General features: G+C 42.3%; 1 protein-coding gene across 4 annotated transcripts in view; it reads left to right on the top strand.

The window, feature by feature from the left end:
• DAAM2 (dishevelled associated activator of morphogenesis 2) overlaps positions 1-17,049 on the top strand; it is a 210,196-nt gene that overhangs the window by 157,353 nt on the left and 35,794 nt on the right. For all 4 annotated transcript variants that reach the window (XM_075089130.1, XM_075089132.1, XM_075089129.1 and 1 more), the window contains 7 exons: positions 2,256-2,322; positions 3,219-3,336; positions 4,841-4,979; positions 6,440-6,498; positions 6,919-7,103; positions 8,045-8,362; positions 15,301-15,408. In XM_075089130.1, coding sequence (XP_074945231.1) covers positions 2,256-2,322; positions 3,219-3,336; positions 4,841-4,979; positions 6,440-6,498; positions 6,919-7,103; positions 8,045-8,362; positions 15,301-15,408 — 994 coding nt within the window. The remainder of the gene's footprint in view (positions 1-2,255; positions 2,323-3,218; positions 3,337-4,840; positions 4,980-6,439; positions 6,499-6,918; positions 7,104-8,044; positions 8,363-15,300; positions 15,409-17,049) is intronic.

Raw genomic sequence — 17,049 nt, 5'->3', positions numbered from 1 at the left:
TTAAACTGCACTGGTCCCAGTACAGACACCTGCAGGACATCACTTGTCGTCAGTCTCCATCTGGACATCAAGCTGTTGACCGCTACCTCTGGATGTGACCATCCAACCATTTCCTTATCCACTGAAGAGTCCAACCATCAAACCCATACCTCCCCAATTTAGAGAGAAGGATGCTGTGTGGGACCTGTCAAAGGCTTTACAGAAGTCCAGCTAGATGACATCCATTGCTTTTCCCTTGTCCATTGATGTAGTCACTCTGTCATAGAAGGCCACTAGGTTGGTCAGGCAGGACTTGCCCTTGGTGAAGCCATGCTGGATGCCTCAAATCACTGCCCTGTCCTCCATGTGCCTTAGCATAGGTTCTAGGAGGATCAGTTCCATGATCTTCCCAGGCACAGAAGTGAGGCTGACAGGTAGTTCCCTGGATCCTCCTTCCTACCCTTTTTAAAGATGGGCACGATGTTTCCCTTCTTCCAGTCCCCAGGGACTTCACCTGACTTCACTTCACGTTGACTTCATTGAGACTGAGTATGTGTGGTCAAAGCACAGGTTCTGAGTTTCCAAGGTTTTTCTTTAAACTCAGTCTTTTTTGTGTTCTAGCTTGTACCAGAACCTCCCAAACAGTGGCACTGGCACAACTGTGAGAGAAGGGGGACCTGTGGTGGGTGAAGGTGTAAAGATGCCAAGGGGGCAAAAGAGAATAATGAGGAGCATCTTCAAACTGACCTGCTACTGCACAAAATATAACACTGAATGGCACCTTGAAATTACTGTGTTAAAAATTAAATGGATAATAAATGCTTTCTGCACTAGCAATTCTGTACTTTGCCACAGTAATTGAAGCTGCTAGTGACCTTAAATTAAACCCTTCACAAAGCCACATGGTGAAATAAACTTGGAGTAAACAATTTGACTGAGAGACTTCAAGAAGCTAAAAGACTGATGAACCAATGAGGAGCCTGGTAAAATCCATTTGCTTTACAAAATTAAGCATTTTAAGGTGTAAGAGCAGGCAGCCGCGGGAGTCTACTTTCTCCTGTGTCACCATTTAGCTTTTTGAGAGGCATTGGCCTGCTGCCATGCTGCTGTCCTTTATTGTCTGCTACTCCAAGCCCCTTCCTACAGAGCAGGGCTGATTTGTAGGTGTCTGGGATTTCCTAGATAGAAGTGTCAAGTTTGCCAAAGCACATGGTGAAAAACCTATGGATCTGCCTGTGCCTGCAGCTTTCAAGGGCCCATTTTCTCAAACATCCACTGTCAGTAGCTGCTATAGAGTGACAGAGCTATCCCTGGGGGCAAAAGTGATGTGCCTGAGATTCTACATAAACACCAGGTTAGCACCAGCTGCCTGTCATAAAGAGTGGCCTCACATCTTTGAGCAGGTAGAGGATTATACCTGAGTATTAATGTCACAGAGCTGGAACCAAAAATGTTACTTTTGATCTACAACATTATATCCAAGAAGAGAATCTGTCCTGTAGGCAATAGGATTACCCTGTTCCTTCGGCAGTAACCAGGAGTGTTTAGGAGGGGCTATGGGGCACTTTGGGATCTTACAAGTTATGATGATGAGAATCATAACAGAGGTTTGAGAGGATCCCAGATGCCTGTATTACATACACTATATGCCAGGTCTATACAGAGGGATGTGCCACAGCCTTTCTCCACATCATCTGCTGCACTCTGGTCTCCAGGCCAGAGAAGTCCAAATGCCATGGTCAAATGTGTCTCTCATCAAGTCCCACAGATTGCAACAGAGGCGTGCTGCTGTGGTCATCAATAGGCAAATGTAAAGGCAGCTGTGAGCCCTGCTATTTAACTAATCCACTGAACACATCTCTGCTCCACTGTGTAAAAGAAACTACTTGTTAATGGTCTAATATCTGGTTAACAAGTACGGCATGGACCTTTTAGGAAGGTATTATCCTTGCAGGCATTGCATTCAGCACAAATAGAATAACTCTTTCCCATTTTATGTTTCTTTTTAGCAGCCTTACTTCAACACAGTGACTTAGCACAAGGATTAAAGAGCACCTATACCTCAGCCAGCCATTCCTTTTGGCCTGTCACTGACCCCCATGAGTTGCCTTGCATACCTATCCCAGCACTTCATGTAAGAAATGCTTGCCAATTTCCAAGCGTTCTAGCTGGAAATGAGGTGTTGCTGCTTCTGTAGTGACATGCTTAGTTTAAATCTGAATTACACCATGAACATTGGCAGGTATTGTTTGTTTTGTTTTTCTGTTTTCTCTTAGGCACTTAGATTTCTTTGAGATGGTCAGAAATGAAGATGACCTGGAACTTGCCAAGCGGTTTGACCTCGTAAGTTTTCCTCTGGAGTACCTGAACTTGCCAAAGCTGAACATCCACATCAGATGCTTGGTGCAACTTCCCTTTGAGTTCCCTAAAAACAATGGTTGACTTGGGTGCTGAGAGTGGCTGGTGCTCTTGTTTTCACTGTTTCTCATTTAGCAAGTAGGGGGTCTGTAATATGTGAACAATGAAAACAATGATCACAGGCAGGGCTTCTGCCAAGTTTCTTTGACAAAGACTTCTTTCTTTTGTTTGGCTGAAGGTTCAGGAGTGGAGGAGGTTCTCAACCCTTCTCTCATGTTGTCAGTCCTGATGATCCAGATGCATTCCAGTTTCAGACATTCCCTTTGCAGGACTATGGGTGAAGTGTGGGCTCCTCTCTGATACTTTTCCCAAGATTACAGGAAACTTCCCTGAGGACTGTGACTTCAGAGCCTGTGGAGAGGATCAGTATGTTATATTGGGTGGATTTTAAACATGAGTATAAAACAAAGACAGTTTCCACAACGTCTAGCAATACTAAGAGGCTGTAGGGTCCAGAATAGTTAGTTTCCTCTTTCTTCATGACCAGCTCTTGCTGCACACATATAAAGAACCACTAGCCCTTTCCTGCTTAGTTTCTGCTATTTGTGCCACCACTTTCTATGACTCAAATGTTTTCCTTGCTCTAGAACAGCAATGTTTTCCTTGCTCCAGCCCTTTACTTTGGGGATACTGGAGTGGGGATGGCAATGCTGGTTTCAAAGACCCATGTGCCTGCTCCTCACTGGAACTTGCAGCTGGACATTGCAGAAGACTGCAGAGGTCCAGTTGCTGGAAATTTGCCTGTCTCTGTGTTGGTCAGATCTTTCACTGTGCATGGTTTCTCCTCTCACTTGTTTTTTCACTACCTCCTCTCACTTCAGATCCACATTGATACAAAAAGTGCCTCTCAGATGTTTGAATTGATCAAGAAGAGATTGAAGCACACAGACGCCTATCCCTATTTGTTATCCATCCTCCAGCACTGCTTGCAGATGCCATGTGAGTACATCATAGTTTCCCCGAGCAAGGTGTATTGAAGAACTGGGTGAAGCTTTGGTGTAGGTACAGGGTCACAGATACCAGGATGCACACTGTCTTCCATTCAGAAGTTGGCAGTGGCTGAGGGACTTGGTCTCTTACACTGACTCCATCCAGCAGATTTTTGTCACAGTACTTAGAGCAGCAGGTTGACCTCTCTGCACTTGCAATTAAAATTAAGTAGATGAGACATTCCAGTTAGTCACTGACAGAGCTTGTAATGATCTTAAATTAGAAGTTTTAAAAAAGAAAGAGCCCTTGTGCTCTAGATCAGGGAATTCTCAGAAATAGATACCATTTTGCATATTAACAAAATGCAGTGAGGAGTTTTTCTGGTGAAACAATACAGTACTGAAAACTGTTCTGTCACTGGAAAATTCCACAGTAAGTCTTCAGGCTGCTATGTCATGGCAGTGCATCAGTTGAGAGCTCCTGAACTCAAACTGAAAAATAATGTTGGTAGTTGTTTTCTAGAGAAGTGATTCTTGTTAACTGAATCTTCTTGTTAACTGTAATAAAATCATTCAGTTATGGTTTCATAGTGTAGCAGCTGAGCAAAGGCATAGCAAGATCACTAAAGAACTGCGTGCCTTGGTCCTGTTAGTTACCAGGTCCTGGTCTTCATTATTTTCAGCCATACTTGAGCAAACTGAGAAGGAAACATGAGAGAGATGTACTGTGGTGTGCCTTTTCAGAAAGTAATGTGGTATGTTCTCAGGCACTTGTTAGATTCAAGTACTGCCATGCACAGATTCAAGCAGTTGCTTGTCCCAGTGGTCTCCTTGATATTACTCTGAAGGTATGGACCTTCTGGTGGCAGAATGGCTAAATCCTGCTAGTCCAGGACAGGATTGTACTGGAGCAGTTTTGAAGAATCTAAAGGTCTAGGTTACGTAACTGAGGGAGCTGAAGTGAACTTTATGTTGCTCTGGCTCTTCTGGTTGATATCCATGGGATCAGTCCCTTTGGTTCAATTTCTATGCTTTCTCTCCACACTTTTTGGACATGTTTTTATGAATTTTTCATGTCAGTTGACTTTCACTGACCTCCAGATAACTGAGCATGCAGATAGAACATGTCATTGTTTTCACAGCGTTTAGTCACGTTACCTAGGTACCAAAAAAACCCCCAACACCAAGCCCCAGAAAATACTGAGTAACAGCTATCACAAAGAAATAATTTCTGTAGGCATTTAAAGTGCAAGTTAATCTGTCAAAAGGGTTGCACAGCCTGACTGTGCAAATTGGGTGCAGAGTTGCTCTTGCCTGTTATGTGCTGTTCCAATATGCCAGATGTTTGTAAATAATCTGCTAGCATCAGTTTGGTGTTAGGCTTTGTGGTCTATAATTTACTACATACAGCATTGAGATGGAAGGTGGAAAGGAAAGAATTCCAACCTGTTGGGAGGTCTGTGCCCTTTAGCATGGAAATGGAAGTTCTCATGGGTTGGTCTTTTTCCATACAGATAAGAGGAATGGAGGAAACTTCCAGCAGTGGCAGCTGTTGGACAGAATACTCCAACAAATTGTTCTTCAGGATGAACGAGGAGATGATCCAGATATAGCTCCACTGGAAAACTTCAATGTCAAAAATATCATTAAAATGTAAGCTGTATTATTAGTGTTTATTTCTTTTATGCAAGTACAAGTATTTGATCAGTATGGAGGTGCTTAGGAAATAAAATATCATATCTGAGGAGTTTCTTATTTTAACTTACAGCTTCTCATTGTCTTCTTAGTCTTCTAAATCATTTCCTTCTAATGACATCTTAACCAGATGGTATTTTCTAGCAAAGTCTTTGCCTTTGGCTTCTAATTTCTATTAAATAGTAAGCTGGTTAGAAGAAGAAAAAAAAAAAAAACAAAAAACCCCTTTGATATTATAAGAAGGCTCCCTCAAGTGCCTTTTTTTCATTCAGAATGTTGATGAAAGCTTTCACTGATATTAAAAAAAAAATGTGGTCATCTCTACTTAGATCTCATTCCTCACCAATGAGCACATAGTTTAGAAAGGTTTCAAATAGTGGAAAGCAACCCTCCCCAGCACACAAAACCTTTTACCTCTTCATAAAATGTCTGCATGCTCTCACCCACAGACTTGGCTGAGGGCACTACCATTATTTTTTCCCATAGGATGCATCATTTGAGAAGTCTAGCTACATGAGCTGGCTCTCATCTCAACTTCCCTGTTCTCAGTCCTTTTTTAGCCAAACTTTTGGACTCTTCATCCCATCCATCTGCCTCTGCAGGTAATTCATGGCCCATTACCCTTCTGAATTATCCACTGAAAAGAGCATTTTATAGAACATAAGCCTCATATGAAATAAAATTCTCCTGTACTAAAAATCTTACAGTCCCTCCTGTTACAGGCATGAGCCAAAATCAAAACTGATTTCTCATCATGGAAAAATACACTAGTGTTGATGTCTTTCTGTCTGTCTGGATATCAGACTTCATTGTAGACCTTGTGCCTGATCTTTCCTTTCTACTTTCATAGCTACTCCTCATTCTGCATATCTAATCAAGCCCCAGCATGCCCTGCATATTTTCTGTCAGTAATAGGAAATAGCTGTGCCAGTATGAGATATGAGCATTGCCTTGTTACTGATATATTACCCAATAGATAAGCATCCTCCCTCCTTGTAAGAAAGAAAAAATAGAACCACAGAAAGTAGAAAAAAAGATGGCAATCTGGTCTCGTATTAAGGGTGGGGTAATTTGTAACCCACAGCAGCTATGATTACTTTAGTGATTACTTCTCTCTTTCACAGTAAGTAGACTTAGAACTTTGAGGGCGTTACCTGAAGATGGGAACATATCAGGTTTTTTTCCCCAGGCATTCCTTTATCCCTTTTCAGGACTTTGAGCAACAAGCCATCACATTTATATTAGCTGTTGGCTACAATAAGGATGAGGATCTGGAACCAGACTGACCACTGGTATGATCCTGAATAAACATGTAAAATCACCAGGTTGCCTTTTGCTGATCACTACGCATAACAGCCACTTGCCTTTCAGCCTGTGCAGCTCAGAACAAGTTTAAATGGTCTGATTTCATCTTTTAGGCTGGTGAATGAAAATGAAGTCAAGCAGTGGAGGGACCAGGCAGAGAAGTTTAGGAAAGGTGAGTGTGTCCTCTGTGCTTGGGGAGGCTAAAGAGGAGGCAAGACTGATGCCAATTCATTAACAAAGCAGCAGGCAGCAGAGCTGGGCTCAACTTTTCCTTTTATGGACAAACCCTGCTTTGTTTCCTCCAGTACATTTTGTCTCGTGGTGATCAGTGTATGTGTTTCATAGGATGGGGCTTCCCTCAATCTTCACATGAAGTGATTTTTCAGTTTCAGTGAAACTTGGGCATTGCTGTCTTGACCACTGAAGATCACTGTCGAGACATTCAGACTCTGGGTTTTTTTTTTTTCCTACTCTCGTTATACATTCCCAGTTAAACTGCCAGATTTGTCAGCTTTATTTCAGCCTAACCTGTATCCCTCAGGGACTGTTCATGAGCTTTATTTCATCAGCCCCACTTGCCTGTTCCCCCTAGATCATGCTGAGCTGATGAGCAGGCTAGAGAAGAAGGAGCGGGAATGTGAGACAAAGACCCAGGAGAAAGATGAAATGATGAAGACACTGAACAAAATGAAGGACAAGCTGCAGAAGGAATCCTTGGAGCTGCGCCAGACCCGGGACCAGATGAACGACCTGGTGGCTCAACTTAATGAGTTCTCGGTATGAGACTGGGACTCTTCCCATCCTTGTTTAAAGCCTGCTAACTAGTGAATGATGAACAAAAGCACATTATGAGTGAGACACTTTCTATGGTCAGTACCAAAAGAGTCTGTCTAGTCAGCTAGAAAGATTAATACTCAGAAGCTTCTCAGCTTTTAGCTGAGCTAATGGTATAGAATGGATAATGCATGGGCTGTTCCATTCCTTCTCCTCAGCCACTTTCCTTACAGGAGCTGCTGAGTCACACATGTCTTCCTCAAACCATAATTTTTACCACTGAGTTGGGTGGCCCTTGTTGGTTCAGTGGAATAGAGAGAAATTTCCCAGATATGAAAGTAAATTTAGTGAAGAAACAGGATTTCTGTCATGCTTCAAGAGCGTCTGTACTGCTTTGGAACTCTGCAGAAGTGACACTTGCAGCTGCTCCTTCCTGCTTGGTGCTCCTTCTGTCCCAGCAGTGTGCCTGAGCCTCAACTGACCAGGACACATCCCTCAGGAGTTAGACACTACAGAAAGCAGATTCATTCCCTCCTCCCATCTCCCACTTTGCATTAGTGGGGCCTAATGACAGGTATTCAGTTATTTCAAACCCTAAGGTTTAAAACCCAGGAGTTCAAAAGTTCATAAGATTGAACTTTTCTCTTTTTTCATACATAAGGAGAAAATAATACATTCTGGCTTCTTTTACTAGCATTCTGTTATTCTGAGCCATTTATGGTTCCTTTTTTCAAGCTCTTCTCCACAACTTCAAGGGCTTGAAACTTTCTCTTAAATGAAAGCTGAGATTCCTCCCTTTATTGCATGGCTTTGAGTGCAGGAGGCTTTAAAGAAAACATCAAATATTTTGAGACTTGTAATAAAATCACATCAGCTGGCAATATGGAGTTATCGTGCCTTTTAAACTGTTTGCTTTCTTTTTCTGTGTGTTTTTTATTTTCCAGCAAGGGGGCAGCATTTCCTTCCCACCCCCACCACCCCCACCTCCAGGTGGCCCGTTAGCTTTGTCCTCTTCTCACATGTCTGAGAATTTGCCCCCACTGCCACCTCCTCTGCCTTTCTCCAGCTGTCCCCCTCCTCCTGCTCCACCACCTCCACCAGGAGGACCTCCTCCCCCACCAGGAGCACCACCTTTCTTCAGCATGGGGATGCCACCCCCTTCAACAACCACTTTCAGCAGCAGCAGTACCAGCCTGAAGAAGAAATCTATCCCACAGCCTTCACACCCACTGAAATCCTTCAACTGGGCTAAGCTGAGTGAGGTAAGAAATTGCCGTACTCTCAGGAATTACTTTACCTTCTAATTATAATTCCATGTTGATTAATGCCATAGAAGCCAACCAGATATTGTGGCTTTCCTTGGGCTGAGGTCAGTAGGAGCCTGTAACTGTCTTGAGGGAGTCTCCACCATTCTCCATCAGTGCAGCATATCTCCTGTGATGGACAAGGTGCTGGTTAGATTGAGCTGCAGTAGATCTGGGCATGCTATCAGTTAAGCAAAGCTGTAGTGGGACTGAGTATGTCAGCCAGATCTGGACATCTCCAGGACTGGTGTGGCAGAGCTGTCCTCGCTTGTGCGTCAGGGGAAAGGGTGGCCAGAGCCTATGTGGGCAAAACATGGTGAGAACCAGCTCCAAAACCAGCCTCCTCTACCCTGGCAGGAGTCGTCACCAAGGAGAGAAAGATGGCCTGATCCTCCTCACCATTTTTTCATGGCCACGAGGGAAGCTGCCCTTCTTGCATGCAACTCTGTCTCTTGGCGATAAAACTCCAAATTGGCAGTAAAAAGAGAGGACTTGGATTCTTCCTGTTGCACTCATTTTCTGCTACCTTCGTTGCCTCTCCTTCCCCTCCCCTCTCCTTCCCCTCCTCTCTCTTCCTTCCATCTTTTTTTCTTTCCCCCTCCACTTTTCTTTAGGTCTTAATTTTTTTTTAACTGATTTAGAAAGAAAAAAAGTGTCTGTGTTGAGTTTGGATGGCTGCCTAGAAACCCAGGGTCTCTTTTAGACTGAAACTCACCCAGGGCCCAACTCCAGCATTTGGAATGAGTGTCCAGGGACCTCTGGAATGCCACAAGAATTCTCTCTCCCCCTCTCTCCTTTTCTTTAAAATAAAGTGAAGTGAAATATTTGCTGCACCGTCTGTTCTTGTCTGTCAAGGCCACGTGGGGGGTGTGGGAGAGAATGTAAGGACGGGGATTTATTTTCCTTTGCAGAACATGGGACTTAGTGCTCTGAAGAAAAGAAATAATAACTAATATATGTATATATATGAATGTATATGAAAAAGAGAGAGTCACAGGTGTTTCTGCTTAGTGTACAGTAACTGTAGGCTTATCCTGCCCTCTGGTTAGGAGTGAAGGCAGCTGTGCTAATAAAATTGAAGACCTGGGTGGTGGGTGGGTAAAAGATGCTGTTTTGAGGAAGGCAGAATAGTTGGGAAAAGGGGCGTAAGAGGGTCAGGGCTTCATTTTGGGGTGTTTGCCAGTGTTAGTGTTTTGACCTAGTAAGGTCTTTGCAAAACTGCAGAGGTTGTAGTGCAGACACAGGTGGCTTGCCTTGTTATTTGGGGTGCACTTTGTTACAGAATAATTTAATTCCACTGACTGCTGGAAGAGGCAATACGTTTTGGCCATCTTCATCAGTTATTCTAGATTCCCTGCTTCAGTACCACATGCTTCTCTCTGTTCACATGGATATGAACCCTCTGAATGCAAAGTCACAGGTAGTTCGAATGGCCTCATCATCTTGCCTTTTGTCCATTGCGACACTTCTGTGGTGTTGTCCTGAACTGTCAAAGTAGCCATACACAGATGAATGAAGACTCACAACAAGCACACCGGCTGGGAGCAGCATATCTTCAGTTTCTGAGCATGGGAAACTGAGGCCGGGAAGTGTGCATAGTATTATTGTGGTTTGTGGTAGTGTTTAACTTCCAGTTCACATGAAGACAAGTTTTCCCCACAAAATCATTTTGACAAAAAATACATCTGACACCATGAATATATGTTTTTTCTTTTTGAAAAGACCGGTCTAGTTAGCAAAGAGCACAGGCATGTCTGCACCATGCAACACAGCCAGGTGTGGTGACACAGTGTTGGAAATAGACTTGCACTCAAACTCAGGGCTGCAGCCAGGTAAAATATCTTATTCAGCTCTTAGGTATCTCTGCATACTGTTTAGACCATCTTTCTCAAAGCAGTTAGTACAGAGTCTCTCTCCTAAGCTTTCTTAAGCATGAAGATGTTGCCAAGACTGAGGCAACCCACATGAGAGCAAACCCCTTTCTGTCCATGCAGCCTGCCTCAAAGGAATGAGAGAAAGCCAACAGAGCCCAAAAGGAGTGTGGATGGGGCTGGACAAGAGGGATTTGTCTGCAATACACTTTCTCAGTAGTGGAATCAAGGCTGTTCTCCAGGGCAATTCATATGACACCTTTTTTCCCAGTGCTGATATTTTCTTTGGAAGGAAAGGACTGAGCTGTTGGGTGTTAGGAGAATGATCAGAATATTCAGACTCTAGACAGTTGACAATAACAGATTGTCCACAGTTCCCATGGGCACCGTGAAAAAAGGTTTGGCTGGAAAGTATTTGTGCTTCTAATAAGGAAACTCCAACAAGCCGCTAATTTCCATTGAGAATTAAAGATTTTGTACTAGCTTTGATGTGAGCTTATGATCGGTGGCAAAGCCATTTAGATGCATGGATGGGCTTAGTTCTGGTTAAGCTCTTCCACACCACAGCTCCATTCATACAACACTGTAGCATCGTCTGTGAATTCCATTCATACAGCACTATAGTAGTGCTGGTGCCAAGGATCTCTGTTTTTTAAGAAAAAGATATTGCAGTGTAACCACTGTAATGTCCTGGAAAGATTCCTTCCTTTGTTTCTGGGCAGCAAATGGAGTTTTCTCTCCCACTCTGAATTTTACACAACACTCAAGGTCAAACAGGGACCAGACATTTATGGTTAATCCAAATGATGGACTGGTTTCAAGCACACAAGTATGGCTGAGTATAACTACCTCTTCAGTAAATATAAATATAAAGTAAATATAAATATATCGATTTGAAGTTATCAGAGTAAATCAAGTCAACCTTCAACTGCACTGCTTGTTATCTCATGGCTGGAGAGCCGCTTCCCAGTAAGAGTCAGACTGATAATGACTCTAGTCCATGATTTGAAAGGGGCTTTCTTTAGCCAGCCCTAAATAGACCTGGGTGAAACCATATCAGAGAAAGGTATTTCTACAGAAGAAAGTAGTTCTACGTACTACAGAGGTTTTAAAAACAAACAAACAAAAAAAAACCACCACCAAACCCCCAAAAAAACAATCACATAAAAAGAAAATGTTCATTTTGATGCTATTTTTAAAAAAATGTTTCTGTAATGTTATTGATGATTCTGATTTCTGGAACTTTCTTCCTAAAAGCAGCCTGAGTATCATGGCAAAAAATGATGCAGGACTGCTGCCAGAGATTCAGAATTAATGGAAAGACTTCTACAAAATCTCAGTGTGAAGCTACTCATAATAGCCTTGGTGGTGCCTAGTCCTACAGTGAGATAAAACATCTGTCTCAATTAACAAACATGCCAGAAATACAATTTTTGCTCAAAGTGGATTTTTCTTACACTGAGGAAAGAATCTGGTATCAAGAGAGAAATTTGAAAAATGCAGTCTGTTCGCATCCGTTTTTCAGATTCATAATGGAATTATTAATTAAAATTTTAAGTTCCAGGTTTGCCTGCTCCTGTATTCGCAGGACACTCATAGTTCCTATGCTTTCTCTGGACCTGCAGGACAAATGAAAGGCTTTCCCAAAGTACTGTTAAGTTTTCACTCATGCTGTGAGGTTATTGAGGCATGAGGGACTTTGGTGACTTGCAGAGTATCACTATTTATCTTTCAGGGTAAATAAAATCGTCTGTTAGATGTAGCAAAGGATAGCTTGATATGATTTGTAGCTCCATGAAACATTGTCATTCTCTAATCTTGGTAGGTCTCTCGGCAAATTTGGCTTCAATACAAAGGTGGAATCACATAACTGTAGCAGCTACAGCAAGCAAATCGTTAAATATAACATACCAAAACCTCAGCTTGATGGAGCAAATGCTTCTCAATATTTGTTTGGATAGTAAGATGTTTCCTTACCTAGTATGTACTACCATTTTGCTAGAAGGTGCTGGGAAATAAAGTTCATAGGATTTGCTTCTCAGAGAGGGACAAGACTTTGCAAAACAGAGGAACCACAGATATTGGAAGACTTGTAGAATAAATGAATGAATGAATGAGCACAAGAATAAATTAAAAAATATGGGGAGAAAAGCATATTACATATTAAGTGACCTCTGTCTCTTTTTTTTCTTTTATTTTTTAAATAGAGAGAAAAAAGGAAAGAAGAAATAAAGAATTTACTCTGTTTTTAAATTGTTATTTAGGGACCATAAATATTTTTTATGGTGCTGAGGGAATCATTTATCATAGCAACCACATTATGCAAGTCTGTTTCTCTTAAAACCCTCAGTCTCTCTGGCTGATGACAAGGAACTATCAGCCAGTTAATCCATAACTGAGTAGCAAGAGCTCAGTGTAGGAAATTATCTGGCAGCAACATGAAAGTTTTCAAGGGCAGAGCTTTAGGGTAGAAATAGGAGGGAGAGCCCTATTGCAAGTGTTTTGTGTAACAAAGGTTGTTTATACCTCTGCCTGCCTCGTTTTCTCTTTGACTGGATTAGCCCGGTTGTTTTTTTTAAGCACTTAAATCGGGTTGCTTGGGTCAAAGTTCTGTTTGTGCACATCATTGAAACAGGCACTGCTTTGGAATTGTCTTTCTGCTACAATTAGCATACAAACCATCCTGTACAGGCCCAGATCCAACCTAGGTCTTAAAATGAATCTGAATTGAAATAAGAATCACTTTCACTTCCTTGGCTTGTTTTTCTGGGAAAGTATGGACGAGAACTACTCTCTGCAATGTCCTTGTGAGTCTCAGAATTGCCTGTTCTGGCACCTCTGCAATTCATTCAGACTAGCCTGTTCTGTAGCGCATTTTCACTGTTCCTGCCATCTGTGGGGAAACTTCACCTCCTGTGAGAGTTTTGCAGCCAGACAGGTAGATGGGCAAGACTCCCAGGAGTAGCTGTCTCTTGAGTAACATCCAGCCTTCTGCCAAACTCATCATATAGCTTTTTGGCATCCTCAGGACTCTATCCTGATGGCGATTCTAAGGACTGCTACCAAAGTCATGTCCACTGGCTCCTATCAAGAAATATTCTTCCATTTCAGTGATGGAACAATCTGAAACAGTGAGGAACTTGGAGAATTGCTCTGCTGTTCAAATACATCCCTCAGGATTTATAATTCAAGGTTTATAAAGCCATCCTGGAAATTAAATGAGAATGAACGCTCTGCCTGGATGCTTCTGGCTTAGATTGGCAGTAGAATCCAGGGTTAGGATAAAATGAAAATTAACTTTGTCTCCTATTCCTTTGGCTGAGATGAGCCTCCCAAACTTGTTTGTCATGTGACAGTAACAAGGTCACGATGTTTTTCCTACTATGGAAAGAAGAGCCACGCTGATTGCAAGGAATGATACAATGATATTAGTGAGCCTGTTCAGGGATGGTTGCTGCTTCCATCTAGTATATGCTTTCACTGTAAATAGCACTACAGACACCCCTCCTTGCCCTCAGGCACTCACAGGCTGCCTCTAGAGGGAGGGTCTTGGTTTTCCTCCACAGTGTCTGCCCTGCCAGGAATTTTCTCCAGATCACTTCACACTTTTATTTCCCCCTCATTTCATCCTCCCATCAGGTGTTTTTCCTTGCTCCTTGAGCCTTGTGGCTTCGCACATTTTCCCTCATTCCTTTGATGACTGTGAATGGGAAGTAGAGCCTGTTCCTAATTAGTTCTGATAATGAAGTGTTAATGCACTTTGCTGTGTAGGTACAAGTCAGGTACTTCAGAGCTTGAGCCTGTGTGAGGGTTTCATTGCTATTGCTTGCTGTTCCTGGCTTTCGCTGCATCAGTGTTCAGCTGGCTCTTCTCCTGGGATTTGCTTAGGTCTCTTTTCAATCCCTTCTGTCTGTTTCGTTTTTCTTTTAATCAACACCACCTTTATTTTCCCAGTAAATGAAGTACAATAAATGCACACTTCATTAACTAAATGAACTGAAAGACAGTGTTGTCAGGTGTGAAAAGCAATTTTTCCTTTTCTGAATGGGTAATTGTCCAAAGCTTGTCACAGACAACATGCACCTTAACAGTCAGTAGGAATGAGAAGGTAGTTCAATCTTCATGTCCTCTTTGCCAGCAAGGATGTCTTGCTTCCCAGAAAGTTCCGAGAAAGTTAGAAGATGACCCCAAGACCTTCTAGTTTAGGATGACTGCTGATTAGCTGATTTATGTACTACAAGACCTTATTTGGTCCAGGGTTGGTGGACAGCAAAGTTGGAGGAGTCTGTGCCTGGCTCCGTCCATGCTAATGATCCACCAGACAGCTAGGATTCCCTGGCATTCAGCATAATGTATCACATGAGTTGTGAACATTTCCAGCTAGTGTGGAGATCCAGAGTTCTGGGTATAGTTTGTCTCTATCTGAGTCAACAAAGAACTCATGTAGACAGAGGAGATCACATAATAGGAAACAATTAGACTTCAAAGACTTGGAGCCTTAAAAGTAAAATAAAATAAAATCTTAAACTACTTTCACAGGCAGGCAGAATGAAAACCACATACCCTGTGGGGTTTACAACAGAACCTGGCAAAATTTGCAGAGGGAAGATGTGTCTGGGGTTTGTCATGCATCAGTGCCCTTCCTAAGCTTTTTCCTCATGATGGTAACACTTCTTTCAGCATGACCACAATCACCGTGTTAGATGGCCACTCTTGAAAGGAAACATACTGTAGGATCATGGATATTGCTTGAGATGTGGTCTACTAGTCTTGGAATGTGCCCTTTCATCAGAGGCTTGCTGTGATGAAAAATACAAAATACTCAGTATGTGTAAAAGACCCCAAAAAACACACCACTTGTTTTTTCTCCTTTGACTCTTGAAACAAAGCACACTTTCTAAAATGACAGTAGCAGTGCATAGGAATATGGCCAGTGAGCAGGAGAGAATGATCTGTCCAAATGGGATTGGATGTTCTTAGCTAAAAGCTTTTGCTATCTCATTAAAATATGACCTTTTCTTTCAGGAGAGGATCCATGGCACTATCTGGAATGAGATTGATGATTTGAAGGCATTCAAGGTGCTGGATTTGGAAGATTTTGAAAAGATGTTCTCCGCATATCAGAGACACCAGGTAGGGGTGAACTCTTCCATGCCTTGTCTTCCTTGAATTTCTGGAGGAGGAATGAACACCTGACAGTGATCTGGGCCCTTGTCCACCTGCAGTCAAGCTGCATCATTTGCTGCTCTGCCACTTGTCAAAAAAAAAATCACAAGACCGAAAGAAGTGGGGAGGACGTATAGGACAGAGTATAGCCTTCTCTTATCAACGTAATTCATACTAATGGGCAGCTCTGAGAGACTACAGCTCCTAACAAGTAATGCTGTATTTGATCTTAGCAGCCACTGACTTCCAAAAGCTCCTGAGCTTTACGTTCATGCTTGATATCCGTCTTCTATTTCTCCCATTCATCCAGAGAAAATGTCTGTAGTTGCCTGAGTACAAAGCAAGGTGTCTTTCACGTTGTCTATTTTTTCTTAAATGGCCAACTGACCCAACTGGCTAGGTGACAGAAACTGTCTGAACTACAGATTATAACACAAACAACGTACTTTAAAAGCAGCCATTTATTAGAATATCTTTTTTCCCCCTCCTTTTTCTTTGAAAGCAAGTCGCCTTCATTCTGTCTATCTCCGCTGAATGAGATTTAGCAAGAGAGGAATTGTACTTGCACTCCCTGAACTTCCCCAGCTTTCCTTTGCTTTTGGAATATGTTTGAAGAAATCCAATCTTCTGTACTCTGCAGAATTGGTTCACTTTAGGAAGAGAGAGATATGTGATTGCCATAAGCAGCCTTTATGGTTAAGCTTTGCAGTGATGATGATTACTTTATTGTCATTATGATTAACTTACTCAGTACCTTAAAATTAACAACCAATCTCTTTGTCTTTGGACTTTTCCATCTGTTCTCTCTCTTATTTTTCTATCTAAACATAATGAATAACTGCTCTGATTTACTAGCTCACAGCCACCTAGATAAGTATCCCAACTTGAAATGTGAAGAATGTGATGTTACCTGTTGCATGATGAGATTTCATTTCTCATTCTGCTCCTGCGAATAGCGGTTGCTGTTTCAGTGGGTCCCTCTTTTTGTGAATCCCATTCCCTGAAGCAGAACATAGTTCACTGAGGGGAAGAAAGGCACATGAAACTTCAGTGCTGTTACAAGACTGGATTTACACCCTATGCCAACAGTTTAGCTATGGTGGTTAGTTCCCATTCGTCTTGCAAGTAGCCAGACTGTCACCTGTGCACATGAGTAGCCATTGCAGCATCAAGATGCCATTCCAGTGTTTCGGGTGCAAATACTGCAATTGCCTCACTAGAAATTACTTTGAAAAGCCTTGCTTACTTTGGGCCCCAAAATCCAAAGCCAAAGCTGTCCTGTTCTGCCTACTCTCAGTTAGAATCATAATATTTATGACTGTGTTACCAACCACTGAAAAGCAGCCTGGCCTGTTCAACCATAAACTAACCTGACCCTTACCCCTGCCCACTGGAATGGAGCCATCATCTTTGAGTGACCTCCATGGGTCTCAGAACAGTTCTCTTCCATCCTCATTCAATGCACTTTATGACAGTGGCTCCAGACACTAGAGTATCACTTATGTAAGCTACTCGTAGTTTTGTGTAGTTAGACACATTTCTGCCCTTCCAGCTTTCATTGAGGGTTTTGTTGGCATTTTTTCCCCTTTAAAAATTCCATTGCTATAA

This window comes from Phalacrocorax aristotelis, chromosome 3, assembly GCF_949628215.1.
Source record: "Phalacrocorax aristotelis chromosome 3, bGulAri2.1, whole genome shotgun sequence".
Taxonomy (NCBI): Eukaryota; Metazoa; Chordata; class Aves; order Suliformes; family Phalacrocoracidae; genus Phalacrocorax; species Phalacrocorax aristotelis.
The sequence above is the reverse complement of the archived record's forward strand: the minus strand, read 5'-3'. Positions and strand labels throughout refer to the sequence as shown.